General features: G+C 38.7%; 1 protein-coding gene across 4 annotated transcripts in view; it reads right to left on the reverse strand.

The window, feature by feature from the left end:
• Nucleotides 1-19053, reverse strand: part of LOC105491781 (phosphatidylinositol-4-phosphate 5-kinase type 1 beta) — a 307266-nt gene that overhangs the window by 84592 nt on the left and 203621 nt on the right. For all 4 annotated transcript variants that reach the window (XM_071077710.1, XM_071077709.1, XM_071077708.1 and 1 more), the window contains 4 exons: nucleotides 8964-9175; nucleotides 7181-7264; nucleotides 7014-7062; nucleotides 3328-3412 (listed from right to left, as the gene is read on the reverse strand). In XM_071077710.1, coding sequence (XP_070933811.1) covers nucleotides 3328-3412; nucleotides 7014-7062; nucleotides 7181-7264; nucleotides 8964-9175 — 430 coding nt within the window. The remainder of the gene's footprint in view (nucleotides 1-3327; nucleotides 3413-7013; nucleotides 7063-7180; nucleotides 7265-8963; nucleotides 9176-19053) is intronic.

Genomic DNA, 19053 nt, shown 5'->3' on the forward strand with positions numbered 1-19053 from the left:
CTGTAATCCCAGCTATTTGGGAGGCTAAGAAAGGAGAATCACTTGAACCCAGGAGGCAGAGGTTGCAGTTAGCCAAGATTGCGCCACTGCATTCCAACCTGAGCAACAGACTGAAACTCCATCTCAAAATAAATAAATTAATTAATTTTAAAAATTAGAAAACGGTGATGATTGCATAACTTTGTGAATAAATCAAGAATCGTAAGCCTGTATGCTTTAAAAGGGTGAAGCGTACACATCTTAATTCTATCTCAATAAGCTATTATTAAAAAATAGATAATAAAATCAAAAATCAAAATGGGAAAATGTCAATAGATTTGATTACCTATGAGTTAAAAAACTTGTTCCATTAAAAACCTGATACATTCTCCAAACTGGAAAAATCTGTGACACATGCCATCTTTTATGAAATTGAAGATGCCATTGATCGTACCATTAATTTATATGCCCCTAAGAAAGAAAAACCTCCTAAGATGGGGAGTCTCCTAAGGGAGGCTCACCAAAGCTGGAACATTAAAGGGCTGCATCCTCCAAAATGCACCGGGGGTTGCAGTGAAACCCATGTTTTTCCAATCTTGGCACAGGGCTAAGAAAGGTGAAAAAATCTTTCTTAAAAACTGGAACCACGGCAGGGCGCAGTGGCTTAAGCCTGTAATCCCAGTACTTTGGGAGGCTAAGGTGGGTGGGTCGCTTCAGGCTAGGAGTTCAAGACAGCCTGGCCAACATGACAAAACCCATCTTTACTAAAAGCAAAAACCAGCTGGGCGTGGTGGTGCATGCTTGTAATCCCAGCTACTCGGGAGGCTGTGGCAGAAGAATCGCTTGAACCCGGGAGACAGAGGTCGCAGCGAGCCAAAATCGTACCACTGCAGTCAGGCCTGGGTGATAGAGTGAGACCCTGTCTCAAAAAAACAAAACAAAACAAAACAAAACAAAACAAAACAAGGAACCACAAGCTGGTATTCATGTAAGCTTGCAGTCTCAATAAACACTATCTTATAGTCTATTCTAGGCCAAAGAAACCTTGGGCAAATAATTTATGGTGATGTCAATTTGACAGCAATTTTAAGATACCATTGGGAGAGTCAAATGTGGAAGAAAGTTTCCCTTAGAGTGAAATAAGGTTAAAAAAGGGGTTAGTATCTTTAACACATGGAATTGATATTAATAATTTGGAAAAAGAAAACACCCAATATAAATGGTCAAATGTTACAAAGCTCAATTCTCAAAGGAACTACAAATGGCTAATAAATATGAATAAGGGTTGAACCTTACCAGTACTTAAGAAATGCAAAATAAATCAATCAGATAACATTTTTTACTTATCAGAGTGGCATAATTTAAAACCACAATGCTGGCTGGTAAAATACAGGCTCTCATGGGAGCCTTCTGTGGCACAATCTCTCTGTGCAGTTACGTGCATTTTATTACCCTAGTACCCCTTTCTTGGAATCCATTCTACAGAAATAATCCTAAATTTGGACACAACATTTGTCTGAAATTATGTTCATAAACTAGTAAGAAATAGAAAAAGGAGAAACAATGTAAATGCCCAATACTGAAAGAATGATTAAATAGATTCCGGCAAAAAAAAAATAGATTATATCACACTCATATAATTTTAATGTGTTGCAATTTCAAATGGTGCCCTGTAGAATATACAATGATATGGAAAATATAACATTATAAACTATACGTGTTACAATGCTATGTGAAAAAAGAGTACTATACCTAAAATTGTGTACCATTATGCTATCATTTTAATGTAAATACACAAAGCATAGAAATAAAGATTGGTAGAAAGTACATCAAAATATTAGCAGTGGATATCTCTGGGTTGTGGCATTTCAAGAATTTTCTTTTTTTTTCTTCTTGTATTTTCCAAAATTTTTACATTGCAAGTATTTGACTTTCATTAATTAAAAAATCTCCAATAAATATTACCAGGAAAATTCGTCTTATTTAAATATAAAACATGAACATTCTATTTTTTCAGTTGTGTGTGGCTAAATTATCATGTTTTAGTTTATGAAATTGGATCACAGAATAGCAAAATGATAAAACAACTATATATAGGGTTATTTTCTCCTTTCACATGTCTTAAAAACTTCCCACAGATACGATATATTAATTGTAGAAAATTTAATAAATATCAATATAAAGGAAAATAAAAGCCCACATACTCCCTTGATCTGGAATAAGCATTGTTAGCTTTGGGTTTAGTTTCCTCTTCTGTTTCTAATTACTCAAGGTTTAAAGTTAGGGTATTGATTTGATATTTTTCTTTTTTCTTTCTTTCTTTTTTTTTTTGATATGCAGTCTTACTCTGGTGCCCAGGCTGGAATAGAGTGGCATGATCTTGGCTCACTGCAACCTCTGCCTCCTGGGTTCAAGCAAGTCTCCTGCCTCACCCTCCTAAGTAGTTAGGATTACAGGTGCACGCCACCACACCTGGCTAATTTTTGTATTTTTAGTAGAGACAGGGTTTCGCCATGTTGGCCAGGTTGGTCTTGAACCCCTGACCTCAAGTCATCTGCCCACCTCAGCCTCCCAAAGTGCTAGGATTACCGCGCCCGGCCTCCTTTTTTTTTTTTTTAAGGTAAGAGTTTACAGCTATAAATTTTCCTCTGAGCAATACCTTCACAGCATCCCATAAATTTTTGGTAGGTTTGTTTTCATTTTCATTCATCTCTGAGGTTTTTCTAATTTCCTTGTAATTTCTTCTTTAACTCATTGGTAGTTTAAGAGTGTGTAGTTTAATTTTCAAATACTTGTCAAGTTTTCAGTTTTCACTGTTTATTGATTCATTCCATTGTGATCAGAAAAGATACTTTGTATGATTTCAATCATTTAAAATTTATTGAGACTTGTTTTGTGGCCTAACATATGATCTATCCTGGAGAATGTCCCATGAGAATAACTGCTGTTTTGTATATTCCATTAGAATTCTGCTGTGCATTTAAGGTATATACACTGATAACTACATATAAGGTGAATACATCTATATTTAACAAACTAAATGTGCTGCTAACACATCTTTTTTATTGGTTGCATACTATTCCATTATTTGACTGTATCATAACATATTCAACCGATATATTATATGGTTGGACATTTAGATAGCTTCTAAATTTTTTCACCACTAAACAGGACTCTAATGATTAGGACATCAATAAACACCAGACTGGGTTACTTAACCATAATTACTAAGTGATAACTGCTGCAGGGAGAGAAATGCGTTAGTTCTTCCAATAAAGATTTTGTAAAGATACATAATGAAATTAGCTGCTAAAAGTAAAAAAAAAAAAAATTTCATAAGAATCTTACCTTGAATTTTCTTGAAAACTCTGGAATTCATGAACTTTAGAAATCTGTCTGCATAAAAGCTTGGTCTATGAACGGAAACAGTGTCCTGAAAAGACAAAAAAACAGGATCACAGGGTCACCTCTTAGTGCTCATCTCAAGTCAGAAGAGAGATCTATGCAGTTGGTTCTCTGTTAGCCAACATTCTTAACCAAAGGTGGCCCAGAGATAGAGAACAGGAATGCCCTGTGTCCCCCGGGGCCCAGGAGTCTGGGGCTGAGGGAGGAGGGCATAGACTCAATCGGAACAAAGATTCTAGACACTGAAGACCAAACCTAGCAGGGGAGAGTCAGCAAAAAAACTGTGCTACATCAGTCAAAACAGCTGTCCTCATTCACAACATTGTGTCCCGGGAGAAGTTTTTAATTTCTTTTTTTACATACAGGCAATCAGTGCATCAAGTGTCATCTGGAATGAAGGGTAACTCCCTTAATCATGAACAAAAATTGGGGGCATAAACAAAACTATCCTAATGTAAGAGTGACATTGACGTTTAAGCTAAAAAATAGTTCTAGTCTCATCTCCCAATAACAAGGTGAGGAGATGCTAGGAGGATTCCTAGGAGACAAGGCTAACAGATGACTCCTTTGCCCTGAATTATCTGCTGATTGTGTAGAGTTGAATTGAACTGTTAACTCCATTCTTCTCTCGTGCTTGGCAGGAGTCTTTAGGGCTGAAGGGTCATTTGATTACAAATTCAGGAAAGGGGGTGGATGAAGGGAAAGGGGATGGATGCAGGAGCTAATTTTCTATGTTTATTTAGTAATCATTTATCCAAATCATGTATCTAAGCTGTACACTTGCAGACATAGTAAATTTGCTTCTATAATGCTTCATTTTGAATTCAGGTTTATGGACTCCAATAGAGAAATTTCTTTTCTTTTTTTTTCTTTTTTTTTTTTTTTTTTTTGAGACACTCTTGCTCTGTTGCCAGGCTGGAGTGCAGTGGCGGATCTCGGCTCACTGCAACCTCCTGCCTCCCGGGTTCAAGTGATTCTCTTGTGTCAGCATCATGAGTAGCTGGGATTACAGGCACCCACCACCGCACCCAGCTAGTTTTTGTATTTTTAGTAGAGAGGTTTTGACCATGTTGGCCAGGCTGGTCTCAAACTCCTGACCTCAAGTGATCTGCCCTCCTCGGTCTCCCAAAATGCTGAGATTACAGGCGTGAGCCACTGCGTCTGGCCCTGCTACATCTTTTAAAATGTACTCTTTCTGGCCTGAAGTGGACACATTCTTCCAACAAGGCAGTAATTTAGAAATATCAGTAGAAGGCAAGAGCCTAAGGGGTATCCATAGAGGATCAAGGTTCAGCCCTTGCCTATAAAGAGAAGTTACATAGAGAAGTTACATTGTTGTTCCCTTTGGAATGAATAAACACTGTTTAAGTAAGAGCCATGTCTGAAGAAACAAAAATAAGTTCGTGATATATACAGCACAGAAATTTTCATTAAAAAAATGAAAAACAAATGATAGGTTGGTTTGTTTATTTATTTATTTATTTATTTATTTATTTATTTAGAGATGTAGTCTTGCTCTGTCGCCCAGGCTGGAGTGCAGTAGCACAATCTTGGCTCATTGCAACATCTGCCTCCTGGGTTCAAGCGATTCTCCTGCCTCAGCCTCCTGAGTAGCTGGGATTACAGGCATGTGCCACCACGCCCGGCTAATTTTTTATTTTTAGTAGAGACAAGGTTTCGTCATGTTGGCCAGGCTGGTCTCGAACTCCTGACCTCAAGTGATCCGTCCGCCTTGGTCTCCCTGCAATGTGTTCAGTTTTAAATAGACAAAGGTGGGGGAAGCTTAGAAGCACCTGGTCAGTACAAGACTAGACGATGCAGATCCATCTGGTAACAGGAAACTGAAACGGTCTCAGAAAACAGAAGGGGAATGGAATGAGGGTATTCACTCTTTCCCCTTCAGTGTTCAAGGTACTATGTATGCAGTCCCTTCCTTTCTCAGCTTGAAGGAAACATAAAATTCACCTACCATATTGACCTTCTTTCATAGGAGGAATTTTTTATTTGAGTAAGATCGAGGTTAATTCTTTTTTTTTTAATTAAAATTTTTCTTTTAGAGACAGGGTCTCACTGTATTCAAGACTGGACTTGAACTCCTGGGCTCAAGCGATCATCCTTCCCCAGTCTCCTGAGTAGCCAGGACTACCAGCACATGCCCCTACACCCAGCTTAGAGGTTACTTCTTGGAAATAAATGTGTGAACCTGCTGTTTAAAAGTGCATTCTGACTGCAGTCAGTCCTTAGCCAGTGGACAAAATGTAGATCTTTCATGCTGAAAGGTTATTAACAGTCTTCCACAGAACTGAGAAATTATGTGTTCCTTTCCAAAGAAGAAGAAGAATATCATCTATAATTTATTCTCTTTCAAAAGAAAGTATCTACTAACATCTTAAGAGGAAATGTGTGACCAAATCCTTGACAAAAATATTTTTTGGAATTGCCACTTCAAGTTATTAACTTAGGCCAATAAATGTTGTTAGTAGCAGGAAGTAGAAATCTAATGTCTACATGGAACTCTGTGTGTGTGTGTGTGTGTGTGTGTGTGAGAGAGAGAGAGAGACAGTGAGAGAGAGAGAGAGACAGAGACAGAGACAGAGACAGAATGTGAGAAAGGAGAGAGAAAGATGGGAGAAACTGCTCTTTGATAACTGATGTTTTTCTTCAGTTACATCAATTAAGACATTCTCAGCTTACACCTGCAATCCCTGCACTTTGGGAGGCCAAGGCAGGTGGATCACCTGAGGTCAAGAGTCCAAGACCAGCCTGGTCAACATGGTGAAACCCTGACTCTACTAAAAATACAAAAATTTGCCAGGCGTGGTGGCACACGCCTGTAGACCCAGCTACTCAGGAGGCTGAGGCAGGAGAATTGCTTGACCCCGGGAGGTGGAGGTTGCAGCAAGCCGAGATCGCACCACTGCACTCCAGCCTGGGTGACAGAGCAAGACTCCATCTCAAAAAAAAAAAAAAAAAAAAAAAAAAAAATAATTATAAAAAAGACATCCTCAGGCAGCTAGCATGTATAAATGTTGATGCAGAAACACATACCAATTAAAAAGTTTTCACTTTCTGTGTCTGTATTTGTTAGGCATTGTGTTGAACACTGAAATGCATTATTTTGTCCCATGCTCACACCAGGCAGGTGTCATTACTATCCCCCTGGTATAGGTGATAAACAAGGGTAAGAGGCCACATAACCAGCACTGTGCCTGGTCACATGGCTAGTTCAGCAGTGAATGCAGAGTTCAAATCCAGGCTGTCCACCATCAGAGTCAGGGCTCACATTTACCGTAGCTTGGTTGTGTGAGAACTTCATTTCAACTGCCCTCCTAATCATCCCTACAGAAAAAGACCCTCTCAAAGTTAGGTCCTTTGGATTTCACACAGACACAGATATCATTTTGTTTTTTTGGCCGCTAGGCTGGATGTCATATATTTGAATAGTTATTCAAATTTATGTCGTCTTTATTCTCAAATTTGAACTGATCTACTAGCCTAAGATTCTGAGTTTATAAAGACCGTTGTTTCATTTCCTCTTAGAGTGTAGCAACACAGTTTTCTGCGCATACTCTGAAGTCTCTGAGAAAGCAGAAATATATACAGTGTAATAAGGAAAATAGGTCACTTACCCCATCATAAACAAGAGCTTTCCAGGAATGTTCTAACTTCTTCATTAACCTAAACATCCATGGAAAAATTAAAAAGAGAATGTAACATCACTCTCATTTGGTGATTTTTCAGAAGCTTTTGTAGATTGATTTTGAAATAATAAAAGACTACTCCTCAAACTTCTTACCTATATGATTGTAGAATGTCAATAATGCCCATAAATAAAAGTAGCTTTTCTCCCCTATGGCTTTTAGCTGGAATGCCTCCCATTCTGTTGATAGAGCAAAAGAGAAAATATTTGATTACATATTATAAGAATAGAAAGTTAAAAAATCATTTCTAATAAATAGACTGAAAATAAAAATAGACCGTTTTTAAGAATTCTGGGCTATCTCCCACTTATCTTTTTTTTGTTTGTTCTTTTCTTTTTGTTTTTTGGGCATCAGTTAAGGTCATCCTGGGAATCCAGAATGATGTATTAATACTTCCCTACAAAGGAGAATAATATGATAACTGCTAACTCTGAAGAGCTGGATGGGAAGAATTCAATTTAAAACTTGTTCCTACTTTAAACTATGAGCAAGAATTTTTAGACCATTATAAAATATTCCTTTTAAAAAATGCAATACCTTTTTTTCTGATCAAAAGAGTAATGTATATTTACTTTAAAAAATAAAATACAGAAAAACACAAAGGAAAAATATAATTAAACAGTTATTCCTAGGATGCAAAGATAACTACTATTAACATCCGGTACACTTTTCTAGTATATGTGTGTGTGTGTGTGTGTATTAGTCGAGAAGGGGTATTATTTATTACATTTTTTACTTGCTAAATGATAAACATTTCCTTATATTCAATGCTAATGTGGTTTTTAATAGCCTTATTGTATTTCACTGATACAGGATAATTTAACTGATTATTGGACATTTAGATTGATTTGCAAGAAATAACTTTTCAAAAGATTTAATATGTGTTAATGTCCTTTACAAAAGTGAAATATGCCCATGGTTTAGTCACTGTTGGAGAATTCTAGAAGGCAGGCATTTATGGCCGTGGAAAATGATTTCTTTCTTCCAGTCTCCTTGCTCAGCTAGTACGCATACCTGATGCAGTCTACCATTTCAATAACTTACTTTGGTTGCAATTGTTTCTGCTAGTCAATATGCACTTTATACATGCAAATTAATCCTGTAGTTACTATCACATCTGGCTGAGAGAGACCACATCTGCCAGGGTGCAAGACTAGAACAACAGAATCCCCTTAGGCAGATAAAAAGCTCTGAATTGCAAACATCATTCTCATTGTGTATTTGCTTAAAACATCTTTATTCAGGCTGGGCTCAGTGGCTCATACCTATAATCGCAGAACTTTGGGAAGCCAAGGCAGGTGAATCACATGAGGCCAAGAGTGTGAGACCAGCCTGGGCAACATCTCTACTAAAAATACAAAAATTAGCCAGATGTAGTGGTGCATGTTTGTAATTCCAGTTACTTTGGAGGCTGAGGCAGGAGAATCGCTTGAACCTGGGAGGTGGAGGTTGCAGTGGACTGAGATGGCACCACTGCCCCCCAGGCTGGGTGACAGAGGGAGACTCTGTCTCAAAAAAATAAAAAAATAAACAATAAAACATGTTTATTCAAATTCAAAGTTTATTCTTTCCTCTTGCAGTGAATGTTTTGAATATGTAGTTAACGGGGACAAAAACATTTTCAGCCATTGTTTAAAAAAAAAAATGGAGCCATTTGAAAAAAGAAACCAAGTGGATGAAGGAGTAATAACTGGAGGAACTGCCACTCATCTAGTTATCTTTAAATGAATAGAAATGGAGACCAGTTTAACCCATTTTAGCACCAAGTAGAAATTAGTTCCTGGAGTCCCACCCTAAGGTGAATGTGACTGTCTATAATTACCCAGTGACGTGGGCTACCACAATCAAGAGGGTGGGTGGGTGTGTGGCTGTACTTACGTGTCCGGGTTCTCTGTGATGATCCCATCTCCAGATTTCCCTGGACCCTGGATAGATTCCATGGCTGTTGAGTAGAGAACCTTCTGCATCCCAGGCCGCTTAGCATCAGGCACATTTTGTGAGGTCTCCTCCTCTTTCTCTTTGAGGGAATGGTCCAGGAAATGAATTCCCAACAGAAGGCTATAGTCCATGATCTTGAAGCTTTCCAGCACCTGAATGAGAAAAAGAACCAGGAAGCCAGTCAACCCAAAGGCCTGTTCATCTCATCTACTCATTATCAGAGAGCTCTAGATATATAGACACACAGCTCCTGTTATTCCTCCCAGGGGGGTGGCTGAGAGATGAAGAATCAAAATAAAATCACTTGAGGTTATTATTAGGCCACATGCAGGAAGGATTATCATAATGGCTCCAAGATGGGAATTTTATGCAAATCTGAAACAAGCACATGTTTTCTCAACCCTCCATAAAGGTTTTGCTAATAGCACGGATTGAGTGCTTTCCATGTGTCAGTGTTACAAAGCTTATTTGCATTCAATCTTCTCAACAACTCTATAAGCTAGGTAATACTATTATCTCTGTTTTACAAATGAAAAACTGGAGGCACAGAGAGACAAGGTAATCTGCTCAATATCACACAGCACGTAAGTGACAGAGACCCAAGCAGTCAACTCCAGTGTCCACACTCTTAAGCAGTAAAGCAGAGAAACCAACCACCAATAGTTTCTACAAGCTTGTATCTTTCTCAGCATGAAGACACAGCTAGAATGTGTCTTTGTCTGAATTCTGTTCTCATAATCTTAAACTTGTTGGAAGTTAGTGGTTTTCTTCTCAAAACCTTTTTCTTTTCTTTTTTTTTTTTTTTGAGACAGAGTCTCGCCCTGTCGCCCAGGCTAGAATGCACTGCTCACTGCAACCTTCGCCTCCTGGGTTTAAACGATTCTCCTGCCTCAGCCTCCCGAGTAGCTGGGACTACAGGTGCCCACCACCGTGCCCAGATACTTTTTGTATTTTTGGTAGAGATAGGGTTTCGCCATGTTGGCCAGGCTGGTCTTGAACTCATGACCCCGTGATCTGCCTGCCTCAGCCTCCCAAAGTGCTGAGATTACAGGTGTGAGCCACCGCACCCGGCCCTCAAAGTGCGTCTTTCGAAGGTGCCGTTCAGTTTCCTGTCGCAAGTCCTTTAAAAACATATAATCTCAACAAAGCATAGAACTTCATGTTTAATTATCCACTCAGCAGACAGTAGGGAGGCAAGGGAATTAAAAATAGTTGGATGCAGCCAGACAAAAGAGATGGCAATGCTCTGAAAAGAAAATGACAGGAGACAAGGTCTAGGTCCGAGTCTGTTGAGATGGCTTCAGGGTATAGGTGGGGCTTTGACACTCAGGACCTTTTCAGTGTTCAGGAAGAATGCCTGCAAATGGGGTGTTTTCCTCTATGATAAAGTTCTTTTTCTACTAGTTTGTATGATTCTCCCCTACAACAGACTTCTTAATACCTGGTATTTCTCACACAGACAACCCTGGTTGTCAGAACAGCTGTCTCTGAACCAACATGAGAAGCTGTTCCTATACTTTAGCTAGGAAACACCTTGAAGGATCATAGCCTATAGATCATTGTTGAGGGATAAAATAATCCAGAATTTCTTATGCTTCTTGTTCTTGCTCAGCCCAACTGCCTTTTCATATTTATAGGAAAGAGGGGATCAGGCCTGAAGATTCAGTTACCTGTGGCTGCCACTTCATGGATGCCACCTGAGAAAAGGCTTTGTGAACTATGGCATGTGGCCTTCGAAAAATATGGTTATTCTGCATTACAGGCATCTTTGCCATCAATGAGAACTGAGTGCGCGCTGCAAATGAGTATCAATTATTCCAGAGGGTTCACGCTTCTTCTCTCAAAAAGTCAAGTTCAGAAGGGAGTCAGGCAGGAGCTGAGAGTAGAATCTTATCACTTAAGAGGTGTGGGCTGTGGGATTTTCTAACCCAAGTGATCTAAGAGTGGCCTGATAACAATGTGGAACCAGCCTTCCTAATCGAAGGAGGAGTGATGTCAAGATTGGAGGAGGAAGGGAGGGGTGATGGGAAATGCTTCTTACCACCGATCCAATGCTTGAGTACCAGACCCTTTGGTTGGTTCTCTATGGAGGTGTATCAGTGCCTCACTGCACCATACGGTAGCACAGACCATGGGAGAGAGAAAGACTGTTTTACATCAGGAGCACTGAGGGCCAGACTCTTAAAAGAAAACACTAACAGATGTTGGATGCTTTCTTGGCAGACAGAAGTAAGTGGTAGAAGGGCCTTAACCTTTCTAATTCTCAATCATACTGAAATGATGGCTTGGGAACAGTACCCACCCAGACAGCTTCAACAACTCTTCACAATGAATGACCATCTGCAGATGCTAATTTCCCTACTCATATTTATCAGTGCTAGTGCTTCCTTTCTCAGAGAGACTTGGATAAGGACATGGGGGATAGGCAATGAAGAGCATGGACTCTATGACCTTAGGCAGGTCACATCATCTCCTTGTGTCTCAGTTTCTTCATCTGTAAAATGCTGACAATATTACCTATCATATAGGGTGCTTGTAAAAGTTAAATGTGGCAATGCAAGTCAAGTGCTTAGAAAAGTCCCCAGCATAAAGTGTTTAATTAATTGCTAGCTCTTATCACTATGATTATTATTCACGGTAACTTATCCCTCACACTCGCTCAAGAGACAACAGGTGTGAGCTTGAAGTAAACATTCCTAGAATTACACTTCTGAAAACAAATGTCACTAAATTAGCCAACAAAAATAGAACTGTATTGCTGGCCTGCTTACCAGTGTCATTTTGGCAAATCCCAATTCCTTTAGAAGCTCTGGGTTTGTGGATACCAAGGAGTATGGCCTGGATGGCTGACAACACAGGAATTTTCAATTGGCAAAAACACAGTCTTGTGCCCTGCGCAGCCCAAAGCACCCATTTGTCAATGTTTCCTCCAAAGCAGTAAGCTGGCTTCAAAAGCACGTTGTAATAAGACTCTGACAATACTGTGGATGCTCCTAACAGGCACCCAGAATCATTTATTCAAGTTAGGAGTGGTCAAGCTTAAAAGCATTCCTGACACCATGATTTTCCTCTGCAGAGTATCCATGAATTAATTCTGCTTGTTAAAAAGCTTTTTTTTTTTTTTAAATGTTTTTCTTATATTGTCATGCAATATTCAACCTCTGAAAAGCATTTTCCTCAGCAAAGCATCCATAAATTGTTAAGAAGTTTTTTAAAAAAATGAAATACTTTTTCTTATATTTTTCTTGCAATATTCAACCTGAACCGTATGTTTTGTGCTTGCAGTCTTTTTCCCTGCCCATGAACAGGCCTAAGAGAACTGGGCAATTTTATAGGTGAGACAAAGTCAGGCTGTGTGGTCTAACCTGAAGTATTGGATAAAGTAAGACACTATTCTGATGCTGTAAGGGGCCCTTTTTTTTTTTTTTTTTTTTTAAAGAATAAATTCCAAGAGAGAATTAACTTTTGAAAAAGTGATAAAAAATATTAAAAAGAGCTTCATCTCCTCTGTGCTCTTCTATTGGATTGCCAACATCTGGAAAGGGGGCTGAGTCGTCCTTGTGAGGCCAAGACCCCTACTTTCAGAGTGGAAGGCTTAAAAAAAAAATTCTATCTCCGTATGTGGAAAGCTGACCATTGCAGTTAGGAGAGTTTGGGTTAGGAAAAATCACCATCGATTAAGAAATCTTAAGGAACAAAAAGAGAAAGGTATATGCATATATCTTAAAACAAATTAAAAGGCTTCTGTAATGAGAACTTCTGGGAACAGATTTTAGTCACGTATTTTTAAGATTTGCATCAATTAGGAACAAAATAGTTCCGTTACTCATATCATCCTAGTCCTTTAATTAAAAGAATTGATAAATCTGCCAACAACTTAACATGTGTGAGCTTTAAGAGTGAGCGACATTCTGCAACATGACAGACACCAGTTGGTCCAGTTCATCATTCAGGTGCACATTTCCAGAATGTCTGGCTGACCTTGCTGTTGCTGGTGGATCTTGTACCTGTGCATTTGCTATTCAAAACTCAGGTTAAAATGCAAATACAGGTGCCTTTCCGTCTAGCTCTGGCAGGACTTTACTTCCCCACTTGTAAAAAAAAAAGGAAACAGGAATGATTCACAGAACTATTTAAAACTGAAAAAGCAAGTTGGAATACTGCAAGGCTTTTTATTGCCAAAGTCAGATTCTTTCTTCCTCCTCGCTCAAGGACTAATTTAAGTCAATAACAACACTGGAATGTAGTAAAAAAGTCAATGTCAAAGTCAATGTCAAAGCAGCTGATAGAGTACCCTAAAGACATGATCAAAAACTACCTGTTCCTGAAATAAGAGCATATTCCTTAGGTTTTCATGGCTGGTGATACATGAGTGCTCTTGTAACTTCTGTAGATTTGGGGACCTAATGTGGAAATATCCTAACTCAGAATCATAGGCATTGCCATCCTCTCTTTATGACTAAAGACTACAAAGAGCAGCTGGTCCTCCTTTTGCTTTTGCATCTTTAATACCACACTCCTTAGCCCACTAAACTATCTTCTGTCCTGTTGCTAGCAGGAGCTGGTGTGGCTGCAGGGTGGTTAAGACTCCTGGTTTGACTCATGGCTCCTCCACTTGTTTGTTTTTGGGCTAAGTATCTAATATTTCTGGTGTCTATTCTCACCTGTATTATCTCTATAATAAGGATTCCTACCAAATAATTCCTACCAAAGTTATTGTGAAGATTAACTGAGTTAATCCATGCCAAGTCTTAGGCACACAAAAAGCACTTAGTTAATGTCAGCTATTCATGTTATTCCTCCATCCGTAGAATCAATCCCTCTGACCACCCCACCTTGAATCTCCCCTCTCCCTTAGCTATTGTGCCCTGGCTTCTCTTGGTTCTTTGTCTTTCTATTTGACTTTCCCACTTTTTCTTCCTGTGCCCTAAAGGTGTTCACTAAAGTTCTCTAACTCTTTTCTCTACTTTCTAGTACTTACATTCATTGACTCTTTTGTTGGAAAAAAAAAAATGTTTGAGTGCCACGCACTGTGGAAGTTGATGGATCTTCAGGGATAAATACAACAGATAACTATTCCATATTGAACATTAAAGAAGCCTGAATTACACATTGTAATAAGGTCTGGAGGGAAAAAATCAGGGAGCTGTGGGAAGATCCCACAGGAAGTACCTACTTTCGACTGGGAGGTATTTCAACAGTCCAGGTAAGAGATGGTAATACTTGAATGAGTAGGGGTAGCTGGGGAGCTCAAGGGAGAAGTGGATAGATTTGAGAGCTTTTTAAAGGTAGATTCCAATTACCGTCTTTCTACAGAAAATTCCTAAATTGTTGCATTTAATCTGACTTCATTCCTAAGCTGCAGCCCAATATATTTCCTTCAGGACATCTCTAAACTTCTTTTTTAAATTAAAAAAAATTTTTCTGAAACAGTGTCTCACTCTGTCACCCAGGCTGGAGTGCAGTGGTGCAAACATGACTCACTGCAGCCTTGACCTTTTGGGCTCAGGTGATCCTCTCATCTCAGCCTCCCGAGTGGCTGGAACTACAGGCACATGCCACCACACCTGGCTAATTTTCTGTGGAGACGGGGTTTTGCCTTGCTGCCCAGGCTAGTCTTGAACTCCTGGGCTCAAGCAATCCAACCACCTTGGCCTCCTAAAGTGCTGGGATTACAGGCGTGAGCCACCATGACCGGCCTTCTAAATGTCTACACATGGCCGTGCTACAACCCTAAATTCTTATCTCACTCCAAAGCAGTTCTTTTTCCTCACTTTCCTCTTTTATTTGAAATCATTCTAATATGATTTCATACTTCATGGCTCCTTTCCTTCATTGAGTCACCCAAACCTGCAGCTTCTTAATTATCAAAACGTTCGTTCTCTCTAATGATAAAGAATTAATTTCAGTTTCCCATTCTTCTTCTTTTTTTTTTTTTTGAGATGCAGTTTTGCTCTTGTTGCCCAGGCTGGAGTGCAATGGCATGTTCTCGGCTCACCACAACCTCTGCTTCCTGGGTTCAAGCAATGTTCCTGCCTCAGCCTCCCAAGTAGCTGGGATTATAGGCACATGCTGCCACGACCCGTTAATTTTGTATTTTTAATAGAGATGAGGTTTCTCCATGTTGGTCAGGCTGGTCTTGAACTCCTGACCTCAGGTGATCTGCCTGCCTCGGCCTCCCAAAGTGCTGGGATTACAGGCGTGAGCCACCACACCTGGCCCAGTTTCCCATTCTTTCCTCACGAATCCATTTCTGACATCTGTGCTTGACCAGGTCACATCACATCCCTATTCAAAGCCTTGAGTCTCTCACCATTGCTTGGTGCCAGTGCTTCAATTTGACATAGAAGGCCCTCACTAATATGGCACCAGCCAATGTTTTTTTGTTACTTAATGCCTGCCTAGAGACATTTGCCAGGCTAGTCTAACTGGAGCTCTTTACCCCTGAATGTGCTCTGAAGATGTAAACTCTGATGCTTCTGCTCATGTCATTTCTTCTAGATGGTCCTTATCATCTTTTCAAATCCTACTGTTTTTTCAAAGCCTGTCCCTACTTCATGCAAATTTACTAATGATTTCAACAAACTATTGGGATATGTCTCCCCTCTGAAGACCCAAGCATGTTATTAGTGTCCCTCTGTCATATGAAATTCTACCTCAGGTTACATCTATATTCTTTGTACCATACACACAAGACTTCATGTCTCAACAAAGACTAGTTTGATTTAATGCATCTTGCTGTGTGCTCTGAACACAGTAGGGATGAATAGTTGTTATATTGCTTTCCACAGGTGTAAGTGAGTGAAAACCAAAATATTCAGCAGCAAAGAATGTAAAACACTACACCTTGTATCTTAAATATAAGAACTTGATAGCTGTGCATCATGATTACAATGCCCATGACAAATTTTTGGCACTGAAAACATTTACTGTGATTATGTGCTCTGTGTTGTCAGAAAAATAAAGATAAAAGCCTACAGTGTTTTCAAACCTACCCACACCATAGGTATTTTATATACACTGTGTCAAGGGCAAAAATCAAGCTGATATTTATAGAGACTCTTTCGATTTAGTGTTTAGTAGGCATACAGCTAAATGGCAGATAAAAGGCAAGGTTGTTTTGCCATAAATTAGGCTGAGCTTTGAGTCTAGTAAGACTATCACATTTTTCTTTAGGAAGCCTTTGCAAGAACAGTATGTCACAGGCTTGGTCAATTGCAAAGGCTCTTTAATCATCCAAGAATGCTTGGTGCCGGACCTAAGATGGAACACATCTCAAGACCTTCTTAGCTTTCCTGTCCTCTGTTCCCTTGTCACAGGGGTTCTTATGGAAATTAACTCATTCAATACATATTTTATTGAGCACCTACGATGTGACAGGTACTCTTTTGTTTAAAATTCCTTTGTGCAGTCTAGCAGACATATAATAAAATTAGAACATCCCCATTTTACAACTCCTGATAAATGAACGGGTCTAATCAGTGGTCATCAACAGGTACTAACATGGCAGAAAGAAAGGCATTCTGACATGATGTGCCTCCTGAAGAGGGGAGACACCAAATATGAAGTCAGACCTAAATCTGACTCAACCTGTAGGATCCTACAACTCATTTACAGAAAAAACACACAAGAGAGGAGCGTGTTAAATGAAACAATGGGATATAATCAGCAAAATCCAGATGCTCTGGGATAAACAACCGAATATCGTCAACAAATATTTTCAAAATGAAAAAAGCAGAGTGACAAGGAACTCAGCAAGTAGATTCTATTTAAATCCTGATCCAAACCACAAAACACAAAAAGTCGTTTCTGAAACAATTAGAAATCTGAACACTGACTTTTGATGATTAGTAAGAATTATTAATATTTTAATCCATTATAATGGTATTGTATTTTTTTTTTTAAGGAGCCCTTAGCTTTTAGGGATTCCTACTAAAATACATACGAGTAAAATGATGTGATGTCTCGGATGTGTTTCAAATTATATGGGAAGAGAGGCAGTAAAAAAAACCCAAAAAAACAAAAAACTAGATTGGCCATGAGTTAAAAATAGAGCACAGAGTATATGTGGATTCATTACAATATTTGGTCTACTTTTATATATTTTTATTGTATAAACTTTTCAAAATTAAAGTTTAGTGTGCTATTTTGAAATGCTTAGATAAAATGCATATCTATACCTGTTTAGCATTAACTTACTCTTTGCCAATGATGAGCTAGAGATGGCAGAGAAAAAAACAGAAATTAATAATTTGGGATCTTAACTAAAGTGTTAAGTTAAAGCAGAAAACTTGCTATGTTCCATCTCACTTGATCAATCTTTGACAGAAGATCTGAAAAACAACCAAATTAACAAACTGTGGAGCTGACAGGAAGATGTACCAAGGGTCCTAGTAATGTTTCCAGTTGGCCTAGTATCTAGTTGCTGAACAAGGAGTTAATGATTGGCAAATACATTTTTGTTAATTCAATAATGTAAGAAAACTCAAAATAGTGTCCTGGAGATTTTATGCAAATAGACATTTTTGAAAATACTGGTTGAGGGAAAAATGAATCCAAGGGCCTGACATTCCTCACAAAGTAGACCCCTCAGAGCACAGTTCTAGAATTCCTTGTATTGTGTCACTTTAGTTAGAGCCAAACACTTTCTTTTCAATTTAATTAAATTTCCTCAATAAAGCTCAGTGTTCTTTGCTAATGTCATAATGAGAAAATACAGGCTGTGACAAGCCATACAATTTTGGCTGGTAAAGCAGAATGAAATGAATATTAAATCCTTAGCCTAGTTTTGGCAATAATGTGTTTTTCATGGTGTCTATGCCGTGATTTAGAACTTGGGCTGTACTGGATTAACCTGTATCAAGGCTTTTTTTTTAAGTTAAAAAACTTGAAGTAATAAAAATATACCTTATATGCATTAAAAATAGTCATCCATCATTTAAAAAGATTTCATATACATGTATATATATAATGTGTGTGTGTGTGTGTGTGTATATATATATATATATTCACCGGATTCCTACACTGGATGAATTTGGTTTGTTTTCTTTACAAACACTTCATTTCTTCAAATAAAAATGTCTTCATAAATTATTTTGTAAACAGGCTTAAAACTAATATGTTAAAATGTCACGTCCTTCTCATTATATGATATATCTTCTTGTTGGCTTTACCACGAGTGATTTACTTCATTGCGGCTTAACTGCTATGACAGCAGAGAGCCCAGGCACAGGCCAGCTGTCTCGTGAGACTCAGAGGCCACACTTGGTCCAAGCCCCCACATCCATGTCCATGTGTGAAGTAAAATTCTGGAACCCTCACCACTGTCTGCTACAGCTCACCAACTCTGGTAAATTGCCTTTCTTAGTAAAAAGCAAAAAGTACTTACCCTTCCCCTTTCATGTTACTCTTATGGACAAAGAAAGAGAAGAGGAATGGAAGAATCTGTCCATGATAATAAATAAGACCTCGATGGTTTAGACTTAGTGTTTAAACTCTAAGCTTCTTAGAAAAAGGACTACATCCTATTCGTTTTTTGTACCTCCCACAGGTCTTAGCACAGAGCCTTCTGCAGAGAGAAAATTCGGAACTGTTTGCTGAACAACACGTAATTAATTTGGCAGGAAGATAAGGCAGAATTTATCAACTGAGATTCCTGTGGTGGTTTAAGGCTAAAGAAAACTTGGCTGATCCATGCTCTAGGATTGTTGAAACTTTCACAGAGCAGGAAAAATCTGAGGCCTGGAAAGTCACCATCAGTATTGAGAAACAATATGTAAGAACAGCAAATACCTACAGAGTGAGTTTTAAAAGAAGTGATGGAAAATCCAGGTTCTGAGAAGTATCATCAGAAAAAAGAAATCCTTTGGGGTCTTGAGTTATTTTACTTTTTGAATAATAATATATGTACATGATCAAAACTAAAGAAGGTACAAGAGTGGCTCAACATGACACAGTTGAAAGCCGCACTTGGCATGAGGGCGACAGTTAAGGCAGAGATGGAATGCATAAGTATGGGGAGGTCTGTGGC

This window comes from Macaca nemestrina, chromosome 14 (assembly GCF_043159975.1).
Source record: "Macaca nemestrina isolate mMacNem1 chromosome 14, mMacNem.hap1, whole genome shotgun sequence".
In the NCBI taxonomy this organism is placed as follows: Eukaryota; Metazoa; Chordata; class Mammalia; order Primates; family Cercopithecidae; genus Macaca; species Macaca nemestrina.